Raw genomic sequence first — 12,796 nt, 5'->3', positions numbered from 1 at the left:
CCCCTGATTTCAGCCCAGGTTGTGATCTCAGGGTTGTGGGATTGAGCTTTGCGCTCAGTGGGGAATCTGCTCAAGATTCTCTCTCCCTGCCCCTCCCCTTGCTTATGTGTGCACCTGCTTTCTCTCTAAAATAAATCTTAAAAAAAAAAAACAAACTCAATTATGGTTAGAGGGAAAACAACTAGATAGAAGATTTCTCTTGTAGACACATTATTATGTTTTGTAGAGTTTTATATTTAAAATAGAACTTAAAAGTAACACATATATACATATAAAATTAATAAAAAAGAACTCAAAAGTAAGTTACCATCATTTTATAGTTAGGGAAACGGAGTACCAGAGTAGTTACATTTTAATAAATTTCAGAGCTGGTACTAGACCTCAATACTCTTCAAAATGGATGCTCTTTCCTTTAAGGTAATTTGAATGAGATAGATAACAGTCATGCAGAGAAGGAAACAATAGAAGAAGATGAAAACTTGAAAGAGAGAAAATAATTTAAAATAACCCACACTACAAGCTTCAAAAACTAGAAAGACTGTTTGTTGATTGGTTCCTCTCTACTTGCAGTAGTGATCTTCACCTAAAATTGTTTTTTTTTCCATGACTCTAGACAGTCTTCCCACTTTGGGTTCGTCTTCCCTTTCAAAGTTTGAAAACAGTGCATGAGCAAGTAAAGCTTTTCATCCTTGAGGCCAGCTAGACCTTCCAGGTTCCTGATAGGCATGTTACTTGTCCTTAATATGATTATAAACTTCTGTTTGGCAGAGACTACATTCCTTATCATGATAACTACTTGTGTTTGCACAGTACATTTCACTTTTTCATGTGACTTTTACCCTTTTACTTTATCCATTATATTTATAGAATATTTATTTATGGAAAATGTTTATTGAAATATTTATAGAAAATGTTATTTTCAACTGTCTGACGTGTTCATGCCTAGCATTTTGCCTCAAATGTCAAGTTTCTTTTCTACAGGATTCTGGAACTAAGTTATTTATACTATTTCTATCCTTTTCAAGATACAAAGATTCATAGGTCTTTTTGGAGTTATGAGATATTCTGAAAATGATCTAGACCTCGAATAATCTAAGAAAACCCAGATTATGTTCGTGGGAGGTCAGGGCTCTGTAGAATTGTCTTAGGGGGCAACACAGAGACTTTGTTTGTTTTGGTATCCTAGCTAAGATATCATTTGGAATTTGCCACTTAAGAAAAACAAAGCTTTGAAAATTGCTGATGTAATTCAGCCCTCTCATTTTATAAATTAATAAGGAGTATGGCTAAGGATTAAATAACTAGCCTAAAATATAATCCAGGATTCTTTTTTTAATTTTTACTGATGTGTAGTTGATACGGTATTACATTATTTTCAGGTGTACGATGTGGTAACACAGCAAATCTGTTCGTTAATGCTCTGCTCACCACAAATTCAACTACTTTGTCACCATACAAAGCTATTATAATACCAATGACTGTAACCCTATATCTACTACTCCCGGTAACCCATCTTGCCCATTCCCACAGTCCACCGCCATCCCTCTGGCAACCATCTGTTTGTTCTCTGTATTTATGGGTGTGTTTCCCTTTTAATAATAACCCAGGATTCTTTTTTTATTTTTAATTTTTTTAATTAAGTAATCTCTATGCCCAACGTGGGGCTCCAACTCACAACCCCAACAACAAGAGTCACTCCCCTCGACTTCCCCTTTTTATATTTTCTGATAAAACTTGGTCCTTTTTAATGTTTATTTTAATTGCAAGTAGCTATCAATTTCTCATTTTCCCTGAATTCCCTCAGTCTTCCTAGGGGAGCCCATAGAATAGGAATACAAAGACATTTTAACTTCTGTGTTTGAGCTGTCTGACATTGACCATACCGTTTAATCTGAGATCCTGTTTTTTAACTTATAGTGTAACTACAGGGGCTCTGAATGGCTCAGTCAGTAGTGCATGCATCTCTTGATGTCAGGGTCGTCAGAGCCCCATGTTGGGTGTAGAGCCTACTTAATTAAAAATTTTTTTTGATATTTACCATTCTTACCTTTTTACTGCCTCCTAGTTCTGTCAAATGACACATCATAGTACCTTCTGAGGCTATGACCTCTGCGACGATGAACTATATTACATTATCATCTGCTTCCCTCCCCCCCATCTCTATCATCTCTTGATCACCAGTTTCCAGTATTCTTTAAGGACTTTAATTCTTCGCTTCAACATTATTCTAGGGGATTGGGGTGGGATGGGGGGCTATATATGTAAATAACTCTCTTAGCATAAGATCATTTTCAGAGTTGTTTGAATATCTCTGCTACAGTATACCTTTACTCCTTGTCATTTTAGCAGTGAACTGTTCTGAAATCTTAAGTTTGATATGACAGACTTTCACCAAATCTTTTATTTCCCTAAATGAGATAGTTACATAAACTACCTATATTAATGGTTATGCAGTAAATGATAGCTCATGTAATTATTTGTTACTCCTCTGGTTCTCTTCCTTATTACCACAGAACTAGATATTTGATCAAATATATCCATTTCCTTGATTCTTCAGGAAGGGGCTAAAGAAGGGGCAATCAGCGCCTTACAAATTACATTTTTTCTGTGTACCCTAAAACTGGTGTCACCCTGAACCATTTCTTTACTGATGCCCTCACATCAAGCATCCTTCAGTCTTTTTATATCACACCTGTTGCAGAAAGCCTCAACAGCAAATCAGTCCTACCATCTGTCTTTTCTACTCTAATCTACTGAATGCTGCTGAAATATTTTTTTTTTAATTTTTATTTATTTATGATAGTCACAGAGACAGAGAGAGAGAGAGAGAGAGAGGCAGAGACACAGGCAGAGGGAGAAGCAGGCTCCATGCACCGGGAGCCCGATGTGGGATTCGATCCGGGGTCTCCAGGATCGCGCCCTGGGCCAAAGGCAGGCGCCAAACCGCTGCGCCACCCAGGGATCCCTGCTGCTGAAATATTAATCATACCCATTACTGTAAATTTTCATTTCTAATCTCATCTGGGCTTGTAAAAGTTGTCCTGCATTTCATATCTTAATCCCATTACCAGAAGCTTTTCTTTGACCTATCTTTTCAAGTCTTCTATCCCACCTTAGACACCTTTCCTTCTGTTTTATAGATAAGACTTAAGATCATTAGAATGCAGCTTCCTCAAATTCCTCCATCACCTGCAAATATTTCTGTATCTTCCTCACTAGTTTCAGAAAAAGAGGTTTCTCTCTATCCTGTAAGGAAGAATTCAATTTGTTCTCCAGTTTCCATTCTTTCTCATCTCCTAAATCCTGTTCCATCAGTTACTGCAACTGTCACCTACATATATATATATATATATATATTTTTTTTTTTTTACCTCCTCCTTTCTTCTCACCTCTGATTCTTACTGTGTCTGTTCACATTCCTCCCATTAAAAATTTGGTTTACTTCTTCATAGCTCTGTTGATAGACCTCTCTTTTATAGTCAAGATTTTTGAAGTGTAGTAATTTGTGCTCACAATCTGCTCTTTTTCTCCCTATTATACATTATACTGAAACTTCTGCTGTAATAGGTCCTAAACAACACACATTACATAGTGTCATTTAATCCTCACAGTAATCTTATGTGTATAATTATTATCACTGTTTTGGGGATTACTGAAGGTCCAAAAGTTAAATAACTTTTTTTGCTCACACAGCTAGAAAGTAGTGATTCTGGGAATCACAGAGGCATCTGACACTAAAGCCAAGTCTTACCTGAAACGAGTATGTTCTTTTTAATAGGCTAACACGTCTCTGTTTCCAGTATAAATTTTCTTAATCACATATCACATATGTAATAATAATAGTAGTAGTAATAATAATAAAAGCTGACATTTACTAAATAGTATGTGCTGAGTGTGTATTAACTCTTAATTTTCATACAGCCCTGGGTGTTTTATGACATTGTACATATTTTACAGATGAGCATACCAAGGCTCAAAAGGGTAAGTAATTAGTCCAGGATCACAAAACTAGTAAGTGATGTAGAGCTAAGATTTCAACCTATTTGTTCTACAGAAAGTCACTGTGCAGAACCAAGCAATCTTGGTTCTAGAGGCCTTATTTTTAACTACTATATAGCCTGATTTGGTCTGACCTCTACTCCTCTATATTTTAAATCCCTTAGTGGCAGCATATAATTTCTAAGTTAAAGACCAAATACCTTTGCAAGTCATACAAAGCCCTTTGTGACCTGTCTGCCCATCTTCTCATCTTTATTTCCCAAAGTATGCCTATTTCTATTCTAGGCTTTAGCTAGATGAAACTATTTCCTGCCCCTACAATATACTTTATGCATGCTTAACTTTGCACATTCTTTCCCCTTTGACTACTGTATTCTCTCCCCCTTTAATTTTGTAATTTGTATCTGAAAACCCAATTCGAGCAATTCTTATCTTTTCTGATTTTCCTACTACCTTTCCCTTAGGAAAAATTGGTCAGTTCTTCCTTTTGTGTCATTGTGCCAATTGTATATGCCTCTCTGTTGCCAGTATTTATTTACATTTACATTTCCCCAACAAAACTATGAAAAATTTGAGAACAGGACCATACATTGCTTCTCTTTGTATCGTTATCACAGTACTTACTATAGGTATTCATTGAGTATTAACAGAATGAATGAGAATAACTTCTACAAAAATATCTTTAAAACTAAAAAGCAGGGTTTTTTCAATTCCCACCCCACCCACCCACACACACTTCAGCATCCCCGGGTGACACTCTTGTTGGTACAGTGATTCCCAAATAGATTCCCAAAATGACACACATTAGAATCTGAAGGGCGGTGGCATACACAATTTGAAAATATCTTCTTTCTTACCTATTCCCAACCTCCCCCATACAACTGAGTCTGACTTATTTCCTAATGTCTTACCTGTTACTCTCCTATAGCACAGTATAGGTATTTTAGTGTTTTTCTACCTTTCTGATCTTTAAAGTAATGCTCAAAGGCCTATATTTAGCATTGTGAGAAATACAAAACAGTGAGAAATGTTCTTTCCATTAAAGTTCCCTATGGTTTGGTAGATTAAAAAAAAAAAAAACAGTGTAAGACAAAATAATGAACTATTAAGTTGTGTTTCAGAAGCTTAGAGAATTATGCCTAACATGAGCATGCATCAAAAATTTTAAAATACATGAGGATACAACCACCATCAGTAAGCATCAATAGATAATGGGATTATTTCTTGTAGAATATAAAATAAATGTTTAAATTATTTAAATAAGTAATAGAGGAATTTGGAAACCTGAGAAAAGAGTGAGTGACAATCTAGGTAAAGTTTTTTTAAAAATAAAATGAAATATAGTAGACATCTGAGATGTGCTTCAAAATAATTGGGGTAATGGTGGTAATGAAACATGATTGCCATTGGTAAATTGTTGAAGCTTGATGGGAAGCAGAATGAAATAAAACTTAACAGAAAATCAGAAATACAGGGATGCGTAGGTGGCTCAGTGGTTGAGCGTCTGCCTTCGGCTCAGGGTGTGATTCTGGGGTCCTGGGATCAAGTGCCGCATTGGGCTCCCCTCAAGGAGTCATCTGCTCCTTCTGCCTATGTCTCTGCCTCTCTCTCTGTGTCTCTCATGAATAAATAAATAAAATGGTTAAAAATAATACTAATAAATTTAACAAAAATCAGAAATACAACATTTGTAATTGAAAACTAAGTGGATAGGTTAAATAACAGAAGAGTTAGTAGTGTGGAAGATCAAGTTACAGAAGTTGCCCTAGTGAAAGACAGAGATGAAAACCATGAAAGAGAGGCTAAGAGACATAAAGAATAGGATGAAAATGACTAAGTGAAGTTCCAAGATGAGGGAGTGGAGAAAATGGGGCAGTGGTCATGTCTGAAGCAATAAAGACCTAGGATTTTCCAGAAATGATGACAAACATGAATCCTGAGATTTGAGAACACAAATCCGTAGAAAGATAAATAAAAAGTTATACTATCTAAAAACTCAAGGGAAAGACATACGAACTAGGTTCAGTCAAGATCGCCTTTGTGAGAGAGATGGATGTTGAATTTGGTCCTGATGAAAAGAAAATTTGGACTGGTACAAGGGAAAGAGCAGTTTGAAATATCATATGACAATATAGGTTTTGGCTGGGGGATAAAATACAGTACTAGATGTAGAAACGATGTATTTAAAAACACAGGCAGGAAAAATTTATAATAGGTTTGGAATAATAGAGTTTTGGAATTTTTTATACAATATGAATTAATATAAATAGGAAACAGTTTATATGTAAAACTGTTAAAGTACTAGCTTGTATCATAATTGTTTACTTCCCTTTTTCCTTATGAAGAGAGCATTTATGCACATCTGTAGGAGGCAGACTTTTCAAACAAAGATCACAACCGCATATTCTTTATTATCTCAGTCTCCAACTCTCCTCTCTGTATTTCCCATCCTCCTCAAAGATCTAAAATTTTCCCTCTTTTTGTCACATTTGGTCCAGCTGGAAAATCACCCTTATTGGACTCCTGAACTCAAAAGAGATATACCGTTTCCTGATGCAGTTGTTTCCTGTTTGCCCCTAGTGGATTTCAGTGGCTCCCTTCCCTATGCTGTGCTTTTCCCTGGAGGCTGACAGCTGTGAACTTGAACCACTAGGCTCTGACTTACAATGCAAGACATTGTTAGGAAGTATGAGACCAGGAGGAGAGGGAAGTCAAGGTGTTTGTTTCCCTCTTTCCTGGCCTATTTTCACAGCATTCATTCAACTATGGCCACAGCTCCTATTGTATAGTCCCTTTTCCAAAGTGCAGTTCTCATTGGTAATTATTGCCTCTTGCCCATTAAGGCCAGGGGTAGTAATGGATTTCTACTGTTGCTAGATGTCATTTGCTTCTCATCCTTATTGGTTCCTTAACCTTAATCAAACCTCCATAAATAGCCAATTTTTGAAATTCAAACTCTTTGGGGTGCCTGGGTGGCTCAGTCCTGGTATCAAATCTGCTTCTCCCTCTTCCACTGCCCCTTCTCCCACTTGCATGACTTGTGAGCACACACGCTTTCTCTCTCAAAGAAGATCTTTTGATAAATAAATAAAATTTACTTTCTTGAGTCTGCAGTTTCTTTGCTGCTGGGACCCTAACTAGTCTTTCTCAAGCCTGTGTGGTCTTCAGAAGCCCATGGAAGGCCAATTAATAGACGAATTAATGTGATATCTGCCATATTGTACATTTACAAAGTCTTACTTTCCTTGGCTCTTTAATTTTCCATGCTTTGCTTTTTGCCCCTTTGTTTTTCTTTTCAGCAATGAAGCATAGCTTTCATTTTCTTCTCTTAGAGGTTCCCAGACTTTCTCAATTCACAGCATCCTCAGTGTTCTAGTTTTGATTTGTTATTTTTTTTAATGATGTGTGACCAGGCCAAAAGAAATGTCCAACAATTCCATTTGTTAACAAGTACTTACTAACTGAAAAGCTTCTGTGCAGCAAAGGAAACATGAACAAAATGAAAAAGCACCCTACAGAATGGGAGAAAGTATTTGCAAATCATTGATAAGGGGTTAACAATCAAAATATCTAAAAAAGCTCCTATAACTCAATAGCCAAAAAATAATCTGATTAAAAAATGGACAGAAACTGAGTAGGCATTTTTCTAAAGAAGACATTCACATAGTCAACAGGTACATGAAAAAGTACTCAACATCACTAATCAAGGAAATGCAAGTCAAAACCACTGTGAGCTATAGCTTCACACCTGTTAGAATGGTTGTCATCAAGAAGACGAGATAATTGTAGACAAGGATGTGGAGAAAAAGAAGCCTTTGTGCACCATTGATGGGAATGTAAATTGATGCAGCCATTATGAGAAATAGCATGGAGGTTTCTCAAAAAAATAAAAATAGAACTACCATATGATTCATCAACCCCACTCCCTAGTGTATATTCAAAAGAAATTAAAACAATATCAAAGAGCTACCTGCACTTCCATGTTCATTGCAGTATTATTCACAATGGCCAAGTTATGGAAACAGCCGGTCTGTCAACAGATGAATTGATAAAGAAGATGTGATGTGAGATATATATGGAACATTAGTCAACCATGAGAAAGAGGAAATCTTGCTATTTGCAACAACATGAATGACCTTGAGGACATTATGCTAAGTGAAATAAGCCAAAGATAAAAATATTTGGATGGTATCACTTATATGTGGAATCCTAAAAAAAAAAAGTCAAACACCCAGAAATGAGGTGGAGAGGTGGTTGCCAGGAACTAGAGGGTGAGGAAAATATGGAGAGGTTGGTAAAAAAGTACACTTTTATTTATAAAATGAATAAGGTATGAGCATCCAGTTTATAACATGGTAACTATAGTTAATAACCTTGTATACATGAAATTTACTGAGAATAGAACTTGAAATGTTCTCAGGTATAAAATATTGAAGTGATAGATGTATTCACTATCTCCCATTGGGAGGAATCTTCATAGTGTATACATATATCAAAATATCATATTTTTAAAAAATCATGATATACACTTTAAATATGTCATGATTCATATAAAAAGTAGTTACTTTAAAAAATATATTTAGTATTTATGTCCTAAAAAATTAGTACTTTTTGAGTGAAAAAAACTGAGAGAAAACATTTTATTTTTATGTGACCAGTTATTTACTGGTCTGCCTGTTGTATACTATAGTTTCGCAAAGCATGGGATCAGATTGAACAAGGCACCCTTGTGTCCTCTTACACATTGATTTGTTTTATGTGGAAAAATCTATTATGGAAAATCCAGTTTAGCAAAGTTAAGATGTCATCAAAAGGAAAGCAGTACATTCTGATGTTGAAACTGAACTTAACCATGAGCTAGTATTTCTTAGAGTGTCCCACAGATGTCACTGTGTTTCCTTTGTAAAGTTAAAATATCCTCCATTGCCCCAAGAGTTCCTCACAGTTTGGGAACGTCAGCATTCTTTGTGCTTCACTTTTTATGTTAGATCTGTGCCAGGTTTTTTTTTAATGCAGCACATTTTTTAAGTTGTTCTCTTCTCTCTCCTACTTATAGGGCTAATTCAGTGTCTTTAAAGGTTTTATTTATTTATTCATGAGAGACCCACAGAGAGATGCAGAGACGTAGGCAGAGGGAGAAGCAGGCTCCTCATCGGGAGCCCAATATGGGAATTGATTCTGGACCCTGGATCACTCTCTTGAGCCAAAGGCAGAAGCTCAACTGCTGAGCCACCCAGGCATCCCCCCGTTGTCTTTTTCTGTTTACTTTCAGGCCTTATAGAGACTTCAGACAGATCAAACAGGTGCCTTAGATCTACCACAGAGTTTTCTCTTTGATCCTAGGTTCAAATTCATAGTAAGACCAAGTGAAGCACAAGCTGGAACAAAATAGCTTAGCTATTTTGGTTATGATTTTACTCCATCTAGAATTTTGTTTCTCTTAGAGTTTGACATTACCTAGAAGGATGTCCTTTATAGAACTGGCCTGCTTCATCTGGAAAGTTGCCAGCAATAGGCAGTTACACTTAGAGTTTAAATTCAATAAACATTAGTGACATCTCTTTATATAAAAAGTATTTTCCTTTTGAGGAGCTCTATTCCTGCTTTACCTATCCAAATCACACTGATGTTAGGGATTGAATTAGGTTTAGGCTTCTGTGAAACAATGTTAGAAGTATTGACATAAAAAAAACTTGTCTACTACAGGTCAGTCACCCTCCCCCCCTTAATTTGTAGAGAGTCCTATTCACAAGGAACAGTACAAAGTTACAAAAAGTAAAGAGCTTTATACCTAAAACCTCAGTGTAGAACGCCAGGAAAGCTAGCCTTCCATCTCAAATGTTAGCTCTTTTCTAACACCCTTCAGTTTAAAACATTGAATGAAGTAAAAGCAGAAACAGGAATGAATTGATATGTTTTATTGGAGTTGCTAGAATAAAAACACATGAAGTGACTTCTCAGCCAGAAAAAGATACAATCTTAACTTTGTGTTAAGTGTTGGCAGTGCCTAAAGTATAAGAACTTCTAACAAATACTAATTCCATCCCCAGTGTCTATACCCCTTGCGTCTGTCTGCCTAAGCTATCACAGGTCTTCCTTCCTGACACTAGAATAAACAAGAGAAAATATACCTCTCCTCTAGTCTGAAACAGTGTAAATTACCAGTCCCTGATTCAGTTATTCTTCTGGTTTATTTCCTACAATAAATTCCCAAAATACTTAAACCTTTAATTTGAATAGATGCCATTTGCTGATCTTTAAAGAATTATACTCTACTTATACTTTTGTGACAAATATTCTCTCCCACAGTAATTCTATTTCAGAGAGAAGAAATGAAGGAGGTGGGCAGCCCTGGGTTCACATACTGCCACAGATAGCTTTTTCTGATTAGTTAAGAGACCTTCTAGTCCAGTGTGTCTTGACTCATTTTTTTTCATGTTCTGTTTTTTATAAGTGTTTTTTTTTGTGTGTGTGTGTTTATTTGCATCAATTCATTTTATTATTTAAAGTAAAAAGATTTGTTATTGGGTATACTATATAATAGGCATAAGTTCCTAAATTGGAAGTTCTTATATAAAAGAAGTAACTCATTACTTTGTTGAGCCTAAGAGGGGGGAATGTTTAGCTCTTCTTGTGGATGGTCTGTGAAATCCTGAAAAAAAAGTAATGGAGAGGTCTAGTGCTCTCTAATTAAAATGTATGTAAATTATAACATATACGTAGAGGTCAGTTTATGGCTTGACCCCCCACCCAGTTTATAAACTGTGTTCTAATTGATAAAACTGTATGTTTTTCCACCTAAACATTATTTTTAATGGTTACACAGTATCTCTCATATGGGTATGGTATTATATACTTGTCTCTAGTTTCTGGATTTTCAGGTTGTTGCCAATTTGCTACCTTTTGCGGGGTGGAGGGGTTATAGTAAGTGGACATCTTTTTTTTTTTTTTTTTTTTTTAAACAAAACTTAGTCTGAATTTTCCTTTCTCACCTGCACAGGCCCCTGCTATCACTAGTCCTGTTATCTGGTGGTACTCTTTTGAAGATTAAAGGACCTAATATTTTTAAAGTGCTTAGCACAGTGTGTGGCACACTGTAATTACAGAATAAATACTGTCTGCAGACCTTCTCTGACTCAAGTTGGGACAAGGAAATAAGACAGTTTTGAAATGTATTCTTTGAAGAGAGCACTGAGGTCTTTCACTAGTAGCAGAGTAATGATACCAAGAGGAAAAGGAAAATCTGAAAGACTGAAGCTATGGCATTGAGCAGAGTTTCTGTGGTCATATATCTGTATTGGTTGTTCCTAGTTGTGTATACTTTATAAAAAAGGAATATCTTAGCTGGAGACTGTTGGAATGTAAATTTCTTCCTTAGAGTTAAAATATATAAGTTTATTAATATATAGTAGAGAAACATTACAAAGCACTCTTTAAAATAGTGTGACTTTTGTGTGTGTTATCTTTGTTTATTGTATTTGTATTTTATATTTTTTGTGATCTTTTATTCAAGTGTGTGTCCAATGATGTCTTCTGTTTTCTTTATTTTTTTTTTTTTAATTATCCTAGTCACGTGAACTGGAAATTTCAGTTTATTGGCGTGATTGGCGATCTCTGTGTGCTGTAAAATTTCTGAGGTTAGAAGATTTTTTAGACAACCAACGGCATGGCATGTGTCTCTATTTGGAACCACAGGGTACTTTATTTGCAGAGGTAATAAATGTATTTTATTAAATATGCATTACTATAATTGAAATTATATATGTAGGCAGCATGATGTAGAATGGAAAGAGTATTAGGCTGAACAACAGACAACTTGAATTCTTGGCCCAGTTCCACTACTGCATAGGTATTACCTTAAGACAAATCATTTATCCTCTATAGGTCTGTTTTCTCACCTAGAAAATGAGAAGTTGGGCTTAAATTATATCTATATCTTAAGTTTCCAAATTTCATGAACCATAAATCCAAAGCTATACTCATGTCAAATTGAATTTTCTTCCCTGCAGGTTACCTTTTTTAATCCAGTTATTGAAAGAAGACCCAAACTCCAAAGACAAAAGAAAATTTTTTCAAAACAACAAGGTAGTTACTAAGGAATCAAATACAGTGTCTTTTAGTGTATTCTTATACATAGGAAATCTGCATTTAAAAGTGATACCCATCTTTGTTTTTTTGTTTTCCTTTTATTTATTCGTTTCTAACTTTTTTTATTAAGGAACATTTCAAACATACCCAAAAGTAGAGAGATTAGTACCATGTACCATCACTTAGCCTCAACAACAGCTCATGGCTGATTTTATCTATATCCCATCCATATATACCTCAGATTACATGAAGCAGACGTGTATACTGGTTATACTGGTTAATCCATATACTGGTTAATCCATAAGTATTAAAGTTAGTATCTCTAACTTTTTTTTTTTAAGATTTTATTTCTTTATTTGAGACAGAGCATGTGAGAGTGCATGAGGTAGGGGAGAGGCAAAGGGAGAGGAAGAAGCAGAGTCCCCACTGAGCAGGATGCCCCATGTGGGGCTTGATCCCAGGACCCCGGAGATCATGACCCAAGCTGAAAGCAGATGCTCAACCTATTGAACCACCTAGGTGCCCCATTCTTTTTTTTTTTTTTTAAGAGAATTATTTCTTAAACTTTAGCCGCATATCATTGTTAGACTTAAAAAAAGTAACAGTGCCTACTTATTTATTTTTAAAACTATATTCACTATTTTGCACTAGCCTTTAATAACAAATAGTTAAGAACTATTTTTTTAAGTGACAAATTTTATTTGTTCTT

The 12,796-nt window shown here is 35.5% G+C and overlaps 1 protein-coding gene across 2 annotated transcripts in view; it reads left to right on the top strand.

The window, feature by feature from the left end:
• The window catches only part of PKN2 (protein kinase N2), a 130,076-nt gene that overhangs the window by 96,499 nt on the left and 20,781 nt on the right, over positions 1-12,796 (top strand). Inside the window, exons 9-10 of one of the 2 annotated variants that reach the window (XM_038541458.1) lie at positions 11,569-11,712; positions 12,009-12,084. In XM_038541458.1, the coding sequence (XP_038397386.1) occupies positions 11,569-11,712; positions 12,009-12,084 (220 nt within the window). The remainder of the gene's footprint in view (positions 1-11,568; positions 11,713-12,008; positions 12,085-12,796) is intronic. The other variant, XM_038541459.1, reaches the window with a different exon arrangement.

Source organism: Canis lupus, chromosome 6, assembly GCF_011100685.1.
Source record: "Canis lupus familiaris isolate Mischka breed German Shepherd chromosome 6, alternate assembly UU_Cfam_GSD_1.0, whole genome shotgun sequence".
Taxonomy (NCBI): Eukaryota; Metazoa; Chordata; class Mammalia; order Carnivora; family Canidae; genus Canis; species Canis lupus.
The sequence above is the reverse complement of the archived record's forward strand: the minus strand, read 5'-3'. Positions and strand labels throughout refer to the sequence as shown.